The sequence below is a fragment of the Caenorhabditis briggsae genome, assembly GCF_000004555.2.
Source record: "Caenorhabditis briggsae complete genome, chrV, whole genome shotgun sequence".
NCBI lineage: Eukaryota > Metazoa > Nematoda > Chromadorea > Rhabditida > Rhabditidae > Caenorhabditis > Caenorhabditis briggsae.
Genome location: NC_013488.2, coordinates 8,102,999 through 8,116,547, shown reverse-complemented (window position 1 = coordinate 8,116,547; position 13,549 = coordinate 8,102,999). Strand labels below are relative to the sequence as shown.

Genomic DNA, 13,549 nt, shown 5'->3' with positions numbered 1-13,549 from the left:
GAGTATGAGTTGAAAAAAAAATGAAAAAAAAAGTGAAAAAGCCAAGGCACCCCTCGCTTCTCCATAAATCAATGTGGCTCGTGAGAAGAAAGAAAACGAGATTAGATGTCGTCGTTTTCTTCGGGAATTGGAAGAGAAAAGGTGAGAGAGAGAGGGAGAGAATAAGGAAGAAAGTAAAAAGTTAAGACTGCAAAATCCATAAATTTCTGATATTTTTTCAAAAATCCAAAAGTCGACAAGATGAAAAAAAAATCGCTGGAAAACCCAAAACCGAACGTCATGTGATATTGGCACCTGCCATCACATAAAAGAAAACATACCAACCTGAAAACCAATTCAGAAACATCTGCTCTTATAAAATCTTCCAGGTTAGTCAGGAATGATGGAAGATAAACGAACAAAATGCTATCCCTAGGCTAGAGATTCTCCAGTTTCCTGGAATCATAGACTCCGCCCATTTCTATGAATTCTGAATATGTAGGATTCTGACTATACACATACAAAATTTCGTATAAATTTCGTATGTTTGAAGCTAGTATGCTAATATGCTTACGTAATGGGATCATTATTACTAATCCAGATGGTCCAAGAAGAAGTTGATGACATCCTTAGGAAGACATCATCTGGATCCAATGGTAATACAAAATGATGGTTACAATGTAATGACGTTATTGGCTAGTCAATTGGAGAGAGCAGAGTATAGAATTTTTGAAAAATTCAATTACCTTTCTCGCAGTCCGGACAGGTTTCCTCTAATATAAGCGCAGCCAAACCGTCTACTTTGAGCTCAATTATCTCGATTCCTGTGAAAGATACCCAAAATTTGTCAACTGATAAAAGTTTTATCATAACATCAAAAATATTTTATCAGTGGACAAAATATTTTATTCGTCGGCTTAGGTGGACTTCTTTTAGAGGAACCCTCCCCGGACTTCGAGAAAATTATTTAACCAATTTTCCAACAATTTGGACCTCTCTCTCTCTCTCTCTCTCTCTCTCTCTTTCTCTTTTTTTTTATTAATTCCAAAAATGAACCTAGTTGCAAAGCATTTATGATTTAATGATTCTGATTCCCACGAATCCACCACGTAAACCAACATCATCTGAGAAGACGAATCCAGAATAACGAGAAAATGAAAACAAATCTACAATTCATTCCTTTTCTCTCAAATTTATTTGTACAGATTTCAGAATTTTTATCAAAGTTCTTCATTGATTTCTTTCAATGATCTTTGGCAGGCAACATCTTTGAAGTGACACTTTTGGGCGGGGAACTTTGTTCCAGGACTGGCTCGTCTGAAAATAATATTTTGATATACAAATCAGTAATCTTGTTTACTCCACCTCATCTCCCCAGAATGGGTATACCCTTCATCCTTGATCACCCAAAAGTCATCAACTGTCTGTTCGTTCTTGTCAATGGAAACTTGCTCAACTCTAACATGAGTTCTATTGGCAATAGTTACAATTGACCATCCGTAATCATTGTTTCTAGCTGCACTCCAAGGCCATGGCTGATCAGAGAACCAGGCATCTGGGGTATGGCATCCGGCAGATCCACTGATAAGGTATACTGGAGCTTTTGGGTTCACATATGCGTTTCGCTGGAAAGAGGTTTCGTTGGCGATATCAGGGATGTTTCGAACGAAATTCTGAATTCCGAGTATTCCGACCGGAATATTTTCGATGCTTTTTTTGGAATTAGAGATTTTTGGACTACTGTATGTCAGAGGCTCCTGCAAAAAACTACCTCGCGGATATCGAGCGGAATCACATTTAATTTTTTTGGTGATTTCGGAATCAATTCGTCAACCTTTTGCGCTTTCGTGATAGAGCATAGAAAATTTTTAAATTTAAAGTTTGAATGTTGAAAAATTCTGAAGGTTGGGAAATTCCGAACATTTCAAATTCGGAGTTTTCAGCATTCCATTCCACCAAAAGCTGGTAATTTTAAACTCCCTAGGTGAAGTATTGAAAACGAAAACTCACATCGTTCCAATACGTTCTATCTGCCACTGGATAAAATCTCTCGTAGGAGTGTTCGTGTCCCCAGAATCCAAAATCCACCGAGTTTTGTAAAAAGAGAGGTTCCAATCCAGGCATGTCTAACCAACCAGTTCTGACCAATCGATTTTCAAATGATTGACATTCAGCAGAGTTGACGTTACTGCAGTAAAATGGGCGGTGTTGGAATGTGAAGATCCATGGATGGGCGGCACGGTTCGAATTGGCAGCCTGTGGAAATAAAACTTAGCAAATTAGAATCTAATGAGTAAGCCTTACAGTTAAATCCCTTTTCAACCAATCATATTGAGTCATGACGGGATCCATTCCATAGGTGTAGTAGTATCCATAATTTTCCGTACTAACTCCCACCCAATGAACCGGGCCGAGATCGAAACTGTAGAATTGATTATCGTTGTGTCCATTGTCAGGAACTGAGAATCTCTTTTGGTAGTTGGTGAAATTCTGGTAGTCGTCTTCATGATTTCCAGCAATGACCATATAAGGCATCTAAATTTCACAACTACCAACAAAAAAAAAATAAATTTCTCAACTACCAAAAAGTGGTCAACTAACAAAATGTTTCAGATATCATGATAAACATTTTGTCAGTTGAACACTTCTTGATATATTTTACAGAAGCCGAGATATGTGGGCTCAAAGTTGGGTGACCTTCTATGTATTACGCCTTACGGTAACCTACTTTTGAGATGAGTGGTTCAAAAACATTCAAATAACTGTCTCCAACTTGTCCATTATTAGTGTGCAAGTCATAAGCAATATCTCCAAGATGAACAATAAAATCGAAATCTCCTGCTAGCCCATGCTTGATAATACTCTCTGTGGAATTTCCATGCCAGTAACCTAGGTCTCCAAAAACGCAAACTTTGTATGATTGAGGGTTGTTGGAAAGAGTTTTGAAGGAAAATGTGCGAGAAGCAATCGTATACTCTGGAATTCGACAAAGATTTATTCTTTGAAATTCGGTAAAAATACCAACCATATTCTGAAAAATAGTCGAGACCAGTCATCGTTGCTTTGTGTCGATATCGAGTGATTCCACCGTAGATCCAAGCCTCCGAAGATCCTTTCGCAGTCGATGATGCTCCGATACCTATCTTTTTATAATACACATCTTGGGAAGCTGAAAAAAAACAAGAATTTTAGTTTTTTAATAAAAATTTCTTCACCTTCAGCAAACGTATTCCAAACTACAGCCATCTCTGTCATATCCCCGGTAAAAGAGAGATGAACTTGGTCCGGTACTGTTCCTTCTCCAAAGCATTGGTAGAGAAAGCACAAAAAGATAATGGGAAATCTCATCTGGAAAATGATAAAATTCTGAAGGACCTGAAACAAAAATAGAAATGGATAGAACACGATGAGTCCCGTAAAACCTGTAATAGTAGGGATCCGTAGCTTTTAACTTTGAGCCTACATATCTCGGTTCCTGTAGAAGAAATAAAAAAAGTTGTCAACTGACAAAATGTTTATCATAAACTCAAAAATGTTTTGTTAGTTGACACATTTTTGATATCTTGCATGGGAATTTAGATAATTGAGCTCAAACTTTACCGTGTAGAGAACAATACAATTACAGGTTTTACGGTATTTTACACTGTCAAGTATGAGCTCAAATATCTCAATTCCTGTAAAAGATATCACTGACTAAGCACTTCTGATGATATGATGAACAATTTATAAGTTGACAACTTTTTGAAATCTTTCACAGGAACCGAGATATGAAGGCTCAAAGTTGAAAGTTAGAAGGCCCTTCAAATACAGATTTAATGGTATAACAAGCGAGAATGAAGCTTTCAGAAACCTTTTACCACTAGAAGTATGTCATGTAAAACCGGAGGAACAGAAAGTGAAGTGTGATCAATCGGATTATAACAAGGGCAATGTCTTGTTCTATTCCCTATTCGCGGAGCAGCCCTTCGGATTATTTTGATAAGAGAAAATGTAACACTTTTCTGGAAGAGAAAAAGAAGAAGACGAAAGAATTGATTAGTTTATCAAAAGGATATTTCAGATGAAGAGCAACAGTTCATTTTTTCATTGGTGATGGCTGTAGAATGACCGCGATTGCGAAGAGGGATTGGATGAAGAGAAGAACGGCGCCTCCGAAAGCAACGAGGGAAGAAACACTTTGAGAACATCTCTGAAAATTTTTGGAATTGGAGGGGAGACATGAAAATTTTTTTTTCGAAATTCCGTTTCAATAAATATCCCTCGAAGAGCTGAACTGGCGGGTGCGAAAATTAAAGGTGCGGCGCCGCTACCGGCTCAACCACGGTGGCGGAAGGAAACTCACTGATGATTTGTAATGACCATTGTTCTACGAATCCGAATCACATTTGTTGGCTTCGTTCCTGTTTTCTTTTCTCTCGTTGTCCCAACTGTCGTCTCTTCTGTGAAAATTTGTTGGCCCAGATTATTATTTGGTCCATCGGTCAGTAAATCCTCCGGTTTAATGTGCTCTTGTCTGAAACTAATCGCTCAAGAATGAACCTTCACCTAGATTCCAACCTGAGAAGCCTTTCTACGTCGGTGCTGGACATTATGTTTCTATAAAATGCTGACACGACTACACCTGATCAGCAGAATAGAAATCACGCAAATTAATTTATTTATGCCAACAAAAAACCAACAACCTTGATATTTAGATCGTTGTATAGAACAAAAAGAACGGAAAACAGGAGGGATGACAGTCACCAGAGCAAGTCATTGCAAAAAAAAAAAGAAGCATATGAATTAGAATCACCGAATGGAAATAGAGTACTAATCGAAACTAATATAAATTTATTTCTTGGCAATGAGAGCTTCTCCCAGGGCATCCAGAACTTCCTTCTTGTAGTCATCAAAGTCTCCATCAATCTCAGCCACCGTTTGATTCTCCACAATCCATAAATTACAATCAGTTCGCACCACGAGTCGCTCGTCGTGAGTAACCATCAGCACGCCACCGTTGAAGTCACGGATTGCTTCAGCCAAAGCATCAATTGATTCGATATCCAAATTGTTTGTGGGTTCGTCAAGAATGATGATATCTGGACTACCAAGAGCCAAATTACACAGAGCAACTCTTGATTTTTGTCCTCCGGAAAGATCTCGAATTTTGACTATGTGGGCGTGTGCAGCGAGTCCAGTTGTTCCGAGTTGCTTACGAGCCTCTTGATAGTCTATGTTGAATTTGGTACAAAGGAACTCAACAGGTGTTTGTTCGCCATTCAAAGCCTCGTTGGCGTGCTGATCGAACCATCCGATGCGAAGGGTTCGGTGTTTGCGGAGCTCTCCGGATTGCTGATAATTTGGAATATTAATTTTTAATCAATATAAAAAACTCACTGGTTCAATTTTTCCGATTAACAACTTGAGAAGAGTAGACTTTCCAACTCCATTTGGTCCAACAATAGCAATTCTTGAATCCATATCCACTCCGAAATCAATATTCTTGAAGAGAATATCGTTTCCGTAACCGAATGTCACTCCGTACAATCCGAGAACTGGTGGATTCAACTTATCAGTTTCAGGGAACTGGAACTTTACAGAATATTCTTTGCGACGTTGGAGAAGTTCAGCGGATGGTGCATCGTCGTCGTCATTTTGTTTAGCCGCGTTTTTCTTGCCTCCCTTCTTTGCCTTGTTGGCCAATTGCTGTTTCATCTGTTCCTCGGCTTGCTTAGAACTTTTTCCTTCTTTTTCATCGCCTTCAGCTGCTTCTGCTGCTGATCGAAATTCTTTTCATGGACTTGCAAATCTTGGGCGTATTGTTTCTTGAAAAGTGTATAGTTTCCACGGTAAGAATGCAGTTTCTGGTTGTCGAGATGAATGATATCCGTGCAAACGCTGTCCAGGAATCCTTGGTCGTGAGAAACGATGAGAAGAGTCTTCTTCCAAGTTTGCAAATAGCTAAAAATGAGTTCATAAAAATTACTGGCATGAATGAATAACTCACTTGTCAAGCCAAATGACTGCATTGAGATCAAGATGGTTGGTAGGCTCGTCAAGCATCAAGAGTGTTGGCTCAAGGAAAAGAGCTCTGGCTAGAGAAATTCTCATTCTCCAACCTCCAGAAAAATCAGTGCATGGCTTCTCCTGCATAGCCTTTGAGAATCCCAAACCAGCAAGAATTCGTCGTGCTCTTGGTTCGGCACTTTCTGCTCCGATATCTCTCAACTCTTCGGAAACTTCTTGCAATCGTTCAGCGGCTTCAGTTAGACCTTGCTCAATTTGTTCCATAAGCTTCGCTTCCTCTTCTAAAAGTGACAAACGTTTCTTGTCAGATTTCACAACAGTGTCGATGGCAGAGGTGCTGTCTACTTGAATTTCTTGTTCACAATACAAAAGATCAATGTGAGATGGAATAGCAAGTCTCCGAGCACCAATGTGTTTCAATAGAGTTGTCTTTCCCATTCTGAAAACGGTCGAGAATAAAGCTATTAACATAAATTTCATTAGTCTTACCCATTAGGTCCAACTAATCCGTATCTTCGTCCATAGACAATTGTCAAGTTAGCCTTATCAAAAAGGAGTTTTCCTTGAGCAGCAATATCGAAATTCTCGAGCTTGATATCCATACTATTCTCCATTTGAGTCAATTGTGTTGCAGTTTTAGATGTTTGAGAGACAGTGAAGTGAGCACCAAGCTCTGCACCAGAACCGATTCCTCCATGTTCATCCTGGTTTCCTTCAACAACTGGAAGATTATCAACGACACCTCCCATCGACAGGATAGTTTTGTCATAATTCTCTTTGGCTTTCGCCTTTTTGGCTTCTCTGGAAACAATTCGATAAATACTTTGAGATAAATTCGAAACAACTCACTTTCGTGTCACTTTTTTACCTTCGTCAGACATCGTGTGTTCCAAGTGTCTGAAATAGAAGACTCTTTATATTAGGTGGAAGAAATGTTTTCAAAACAGGTTGAAATTACGACAAATTTCGCAAAATATCACAGTGGAACATTGCTATGTGTAAAATTAGATGTTAAAACATATTAGATTCTAAAAGAAAGCCTTTGAAAAACATAAATATTCACCACACCAAAATAAATAATTCTGAAAATAGGTAAAATGAAAAATCGTGTTTTATGAAAAAAAGTACGATGTGCGATGTTGTGCAAACACCACCACGACAAGTTGCAGATTTTCTGTTTATCAGGAGCAGCTTTTTATTGAAACCGCTTCCAGCTTTAAAGACCTGAAAATAGACCTTGGAGTAGTAATTCAGGACAAAATGAACGAAAAAGTCAAAGTGTGTTATGTGGGTGCTCATGAAATTGAAATATAAAATGTGTGCTCTTATTTATTTGGGACTACAAAAACGTGTTTCCAGATAAATATGTTGAAGATGAAGTTCAATTCCTCTATAATTTTGCGGTTTTCAATAACTGGATCATCAAAGGTCTTGCAACAACCGCATTTTCTTAACCTCATTGTTCAACTAAACTTTCTGAATGTTCTGAATGGTAAAAATAATTTCAAATTATGATTTAGGATGGTTGAGAATTTTTACATATAAATGAGAACAAAACAATCTGTCACAAAAAAAACAACAAGAAGTAACTTTATTCGAATAAATTTGTTTCGACCATTTTTCCCTGGACAAGAAAATTATTAGGATGAGCACGGTCTCGTCAGCAGGGAACTCATCCGTAAGAAAAGAAGCATAAATGAAAGTTTGATTTATTTTTCGAATAATAGAATGACACATTTCAATGAAGGCTATCATCTGAAGAATATAATAATATACGAGCACCAATGTGTTTCAATAGAGTTGTCTTTCTCATTCTGAAAACGGTCGAGAATGAAGCTATTAACATAAATTTCATTATTCTTACCCATTAGGTCCAACTAATCCGTATCTCCGTCCATAGACAATTGTCAAGTTAGCCTTATCAAAAAGGAGTTTTCCTTGAGCAGCAATATCGAAATTCTCGAGCTTGATATCCATACTATTCTCCATTTGAGTCAATTGTGTTGCAGTTTTAGATGTTTGAGAGACAGTGAAGTGAGCACCAAGCTCTGCACCAGAACCGATTCCTCCATGTTCATCCTGGTTTCCTTCAACAACTGGAAGATTATCAACGACACCTCCCATCGACAGGATAGTTTTGTCATAATTCTCTTTGGCTTTCACCTTTTTGGCTTCACTGGAAACAAATCGATGAATACATTGGGATAAATCGAAGCAACTCAGCTTCGTGTCACTTTTTTATTTTCGTCAGACATCTTCGAAGTGTCTGAAATAGAATGCACTATATATCAGATTTAGAAGATAACGAGTAAAATAAAATTCAATGCACAAAAATCAATAAAATTAATATTTCCGAAAATCAGAGACCGTACCGGTATGATCTTCAAAATCAATATATTTATTTTTTTTCGGTACTTATTTTTAAAACGGAAAATCGTGTTTTATTACAAAAGTACGGTGCGCGGTGCTGTGCAATCACCACTACGACAAGCTGAAGATTTTCTGTTTGAATTTTCGATTTTTATGGGTTCCCGCATTTTAAAATCTCACGATTTTTTCCGTTTCTGTTTTGAATTTTTACCTAATTTATTGTCGGAATTATAAAACATTTCACCTCCGTGTTTGCTGAAACATTCCAAGTCGCAGTATTTTTTCTACTGAGTTTGCAACAGGAGGTGATAGTTTTTTCATTCCATCTAAATAAATCGAAAGAACATAGAATTTAGTAGTTTTTGTTTTCGATTATCAATCTCAGCTTTTTATTGGCTGCTTCGTCAGCAATTCGTTTTTCTTCAATCAATACGATCATAAGTATGCTTCTATTTTCAGGATGTCGGAAACACCTCCTGAACAGTCGCCACAGCGCATGTCGACTCGAAATCAAGCTCGAGTCAACTACACGGATATGGCATCTGGAAATACCTCTAGGTAGTATATAAATTTTTATAGCTGCGTATATTAATATTTTTCAGTGAAAAAGAACCAGTGTTCCGCTCACCAACTGCTAGTACTCGAGGACGGAAGAAGCGCCCCGCTAATGATGTATCAGATCTTTCTACAAGCTTTGGAAATCTTAGCAGCTTCAACACTCCACCAAAGCGAGGGCGACCTCGTGGAGCAGCGCTAGGAAGTGCTCGCGGTGGTCGAGCTCCGATGGTTCGCAGAGTCACCACCGACGAGCCATCAGATGTTGAAGAGCGCGAGCTTGTTGCTGCTGTGAAGTCAGGAAAGAAGATTCAAGAAGCCGTTGATAAATGGATTGCTAGATATAATGAGAAATTCCTAGTGGCTACTGCAGAAATGCATCAATTTTTCTTTGCGATTTGTGGATGTAAAGGAACAATCACTCCACAAATGTCTGCTACACTCTCATACAAGTTTGTTTACATTTACCTCAAATACCTAATTTATCTTATTTTCAGAGATATCATTTGTCAGATGACAGAAGATTTCGAAGAAGACTCTGCAGATTATCCAATTGTTCATGGAGGAAGCTTGAAAAAAGTTCGAGCCAATTTACACACTTTCCTTCATTGTCTAATCGGTCAAACGAAATCTTTTATGCTTTTCGATAGCAGTCTTATGGACGGATTTGTTCAACTTCTCACCGGAATGGCTGACAGTCAAGTCAGAGCGTTCCGTCACACGGCAACATTCTGCGCAATGAAAATCTCGTCCGCTCTTGTCGATGTGACGATTGAATTAACGCAATCCAAAGACAAAACATCAAGACAAATTGAAGCGGAAAAGGCTAAACTGAAGAATAACTCTGCTGGAAACGAGAAGTACGAGGCTCTAATCGCACAAAGAACTCAAACGGAAGAACGTGCCGAGGAAATCCGTCAAATCATTGGATACCTATTCAGAAGTGTTTTTGTTCATCGTTATCGTGACGTCGTCCCGGATATTCGCTGCATCTGTATTCAAGAACTTGGTCACTGGATGGATGTCTATCCTGAACATTTCGTTGATGATTCCTACCTGAAATACATTGGTTGGTCACTATTCGACAAAGTAGGAGATGTCAGACATCGATGCATTAGTGCACTCATTCCATTGTTCGACAAACCATCGATTCTTGACAAGTTGGAGCTTTTTGTCAATAAATTCAAAGAACGACTCGTCTCGATGCTTCTTGACAAAGATCTCGATACAAGTATCGAAACCGTTCAACTTATGAGAGTTCTCTATACTCATTTCCCAACACTTCTAACCATGAAGGACACTGTACCTTTGTATGAGTTGATTTATGCCTCCAATCGACAACTAGCTGTTGCTGCAGCAATGTTTCTCAACACCAAGGTCTTCTGCAATCCAGACAAACCAACAAAGATGCCCATCGCAAAAAACGCGCCATTGATAAAGGATCTTGTCACATTCTATATTGAGGGAGATCTCCATCAGCACGGAACATACTTGATCGACGCATTCTTCGACACTAATCCTATGGTTAAAGATTGGGCTACAATGTGTGATTTGCTGCTAAATGATCAGTACCAACGTAAGTGGACAATGCCGTTTAAGAATTTAATTATTGTTCATTTCAGTTGATCCTAAATACGAGTCTGTCGTTATCGAGTTCCTGGCATGTTCTGTGACACAGTCTGCAACAGGAGAACCACCAGTTGGCCGTCAGATTATTAAGAAAGGGGCTCCATCAGCCAAAGAAGCTCGTGATTTGATCGAAGATCGGGCTCGCTTCACTGAAATTTTGATTCCACTTGTTCCACGTCTTCTCACCAAGTTCAGTTCTGACATTGAGAAAGTTATCAATTTGGTCAATATTCCTATGCACTTCCAGTTGGATATGTATTTATCGGCTAGAATGCAAACGGTAAGACGGATATTTTGGAAACCTTTCAAAATTTTACTATTCCAGCATTTAACTGAACTTGTGTCGGCGTTGGATTCGTTGGTTGAGAAGCATATAGATGAAGAACTTCTCAAAGCAGTTGCTGAACTTTATTATCACTTATCAAACTACTCTCCGATCTCTGTACAAGTGGAAAACCATAAAATGAAGCTTCTGGACGGAGTCGCCGCTTACATTAGAAAAGCGGTGCAACAAATGGACGAAGATCAGATGGGCGAAGAAGAGGAAGCTCTCTTCGTGTCTTACATAAAGAGAATGGCGGCTTTCGCTGGTTTCATGGACCTCCGTCATTGGGATCTTTGGGATATACTTGTTAAAATCATGGGAAACTATAATCGCGAGGACACCCAGAGAGACGTTCGCGAAAGATCCATGCAAATGCTATTCGTTCAACTAACCTTCGACCTTGGAAACCTCACAAAAGAAGGAGAAACGCCGAAGGCCGATCAAGTTCGAAAACTCAAAAAGCGACGAGACCAGTTGATTCGCATTCTGAAGAAAACTTTGGCTGAAGACGCCAGTGGAGTTGAACAGGCGTATCTTGCTATTTGTGATATGATGATTATGTTTGGAAGTCCGTTGGCTGCTGATTGCAAGGCTATGGAACCGCTCGTTTGGAGGCCAGATTTTGAATTTCTCGCCGATGTGAAAATCTTTTTGAAAACCAATGCGTTCGAAGATCCCAACATGGATGATATGGATCAGCAGAAAAAGATCGAAATTATGCACAAAATGCGTCAGCTGGTTGCTCAATACGCCAAACTGATCATCCACGGTGCGATGCCGATAGCGGAAGCGTCCGAGCTCATCAAAAGATACCACTCCCACTATCAGGATTTCGGAGATATTTTCAAAAATTTATTATCAAAGTGCCGAGAAATTTCGTTCGTTGATACTGGTGTAATGATTGGCGATGCTCTTCAAACGCTCTATACAGAAATGGATCGAGCACAAAAGATGGATCCGGTTTGCGAACAATTCAACAGTCTTCGTGATCTTGCCAGACGACTGACACCTGCATTAGGATCGGATTGTTCCAAGAACCGATATGCCGTGACATCGCTGCACAAGAATGCTATCGATTTTGCCTTCCAGGAGTACAAAGGAGATGCTATGCCTCCGAACATGCACTTCCTTGAAATCGCAATTGAATTCAGCGGAAAACTGTTGGCTCAAGATAAAACTGCTGTGTAAGTCAATTAGTTCAGTATCGACTTCTGGTGTAAATGTACTCATCATCAATTTTTATTCATTTCCAGTAGCCGCTATCTCCAAAAAGTCTACTTGGCCAAAATCGGAACTGTTGAGCATGTGTGGGAGCCGTACCGTCTCTACAATGCCTCACTCAAGGAGCGTCCTGATGACGACAACATGTCGGTTCGCAGTGGAATGACCGTTGCTTCGAGCGCGACAATGCGCAGTACAGCTTCGGCGGCTCGCGGAAGAGGACGTGGACGTCGTGCCAGAGCAGTGGACGACTTTTAATCATCAAGTTGCTTTAATCTGTAATATTCCCAGTCTATTCAACATCTATTGTCCCTTTCCTCTCTGTTTCTACCGTAATATTCTCACAACTTGTTGATAACAACAGTTGCTTCTTCCCCCTACTCCTCATGATCTCCAGAAATTCTGCTATTTATGCCCCCTCACTTCAACGATATCCGTTCCGTCTCATTGTTGTCAATTTTTAAATAGAATAATACTGTGAATGTCATTTGTAATTATGTTATGTTCTAGATGCTCCTAGAGTTCAATAGATCTAGGTTAGGCTATTCTTCTTGAGCTTGCGATCTTTAGAAATTTTTATTTTGTCATCATTAGGAAACTAATCTCTCCAAAGATGAAAAAACGGGAGAATAATCGCTATGAAAAGGATGAGATAGATTCATTTAGGCGGCGTTTCCACTTCCTTCAACTTATTGTCTTTGAATTGAGCGAAAGATAATAATGACAAAATTGAGATAAGCTAGATTCATTCTATGAGAGTCGATCACACGGCAAGATTTTCGAAAGCTTGGTCATCGAGAAGATATAACTTTTAGCTTTGACCTAGTTTATCTAGGCTCTTTTAAAAGATATCAAAATGTTGTCAACGGATAAACTGTTTGTCGATAAAAAGATATAAAAAAATTTCAATAGCAAAAATGTTTGTTTATTTGTCAGCATCATTTCATTAGTTAACACTTTCTGATAGCTCAACCGAGATAATTCGTGTCAAAGGGATTGTCTTTTAAAGGAGTTACACAGATTTCAAAAGAAAATACTGTCTATTCAATAAAACGTGGGTGAAATGATGCGGCAGCAGGAGAAAATTCTGGAAATGATGATTCAGGATGCGCAAGCCATCATAGGAATGCACTTTGAAGATCCTATAGCGAGGCCTTATAAGTAAGTCTGAAGCAAATTGTTTTGAATGTTTCTGAATTTTTCAGTTATATACGCAAGGATGACATACGGAGCACAGCAGATGCAAACTCTAAATCCATCATCATCAAGTCAGATAATGATGTAGACAATCATTTTGAAGTCCAAGTCACGGATCCAGCTGCAAGTGGTTGCTATGATATGATAGTCAAGAATAAAAGTGGAGTGAAATCTCATGCTCTATTGTTTAACAATGAACAGCCGCGGGGAATGGATGATGAAGAGAAACAGAAAAAGAACAGTTACTGTCACAAGATCATGATTTAT

At 38.9% G+C, this 13,549-nt stretch overlaps 5 protein-coding genes across 5 annotated transcripts in view; 2 read left to right on the top strand and 3 right to left on the bottom strand.

Annotated features, from left to right (window-relative positions):
• Positions 1–1,199: 1,199 nt before the first annotated feature.
• Positions 1,200–3,327, bottom strand: CBG08581 (the record flags this gene model as incomplete). Its single annotated transcript, XM_045237355.1, has 7 exons — positions 1,200–1,296; positions 1,345–1,604; positions 1,990–2,235; positions 2,284–2,514; positions 2,708–2,955; positions 3,005–3,148; positions 3,195–3,327. The coding sequence occupies 7 exons, from the start codon at positions 3,325–3,327 to the stop codon at positions 1,200–1,202; spliced, it is 1,359 nt and encodes a 452-aa protein (XP_045093817.1).
• Positions 3,328–4,809: 1,482 nt separating this feature from the next.
• Cbr-abcf-1 lies at positions 4,810–6,866 on the bottom strand (the record flags this gene model as incomplete). Its single annotated transcript, XM_045237354.1, has 6 exons — positions 4,810–5,310; positions 5,356–5,643; positions 5,697–5,919; positions 5,966–6,424; positions 6,475–6,786; positions 6,835–6,866. The coding sequence occupies 6 exons, from the start codon at positions 6,864–6,866 to the stop codon at positions 4,810–4,812; spliced, it is 1,815 nt and encodes a 604-aa protein (XP_045093816.1).
• An 857-nt stretch (positions 6,867–7,723) lies between these two features.
• Positions 7,724–8,109, bottom strand: CBG27014 (the record flags this gene model as incomplete). The annotated part of the gene is made up of 2 exons (XM_045237353.1): positions 7,724–7,799; positions 7,850–8,109. The coding sequence occupies 2 exons, from the start codon at positions 8,107–8,109 to the stop codon at positions 7,724–7,726; spliced, it is 336 nt and encodes a 111-aa protein (XP_045098814.1).
• A 706-nt stretch (positions 8,110–8,815) lies between these two features.
• Cbr-scc-3 lies at positions 8,816–12,343 on the top strand (the record flags this gene model as incomplete). The annotated part of the gene is made up of 4 exons (XM_045237352.1): positions 8,816–8,913; positions 8,958–10,486; positions 10,533–12,048; positions 12,118–12,343. The coding sequence occupies 4 exons, from the start codon at positions 8,816–8,818 to the stop codon at positions 12,341–12,343; spliced, it is 3,369 nt and encodes a 1,122-aa protein (XP_045093815.1).
• Positions 12,344–13,148: 805 nt separating this feature from the next.
• CBG27013 overlaps positions 13,149–13,549 on the top strand; it is a gene marked incomplete at both ends in the record, with an annotated part of 734 nt that continues 333 nt past the window's right edge. The window contains 2 exons of the mRNA XM_045237351.1: positions 13,149–13,246; positions 13,291–13,549. The exon at positions 13,291–13,549 is cut by the window's right edge and continues 333 nt beyond it. Of these exons, the coding sequence (XP_045098813.1) occupies positions 13,149–13,246; positions 13,291–13,549 (357 nt within the window). The remainder of the gene's footprint in view (positions 13,247–13,290) is intronic.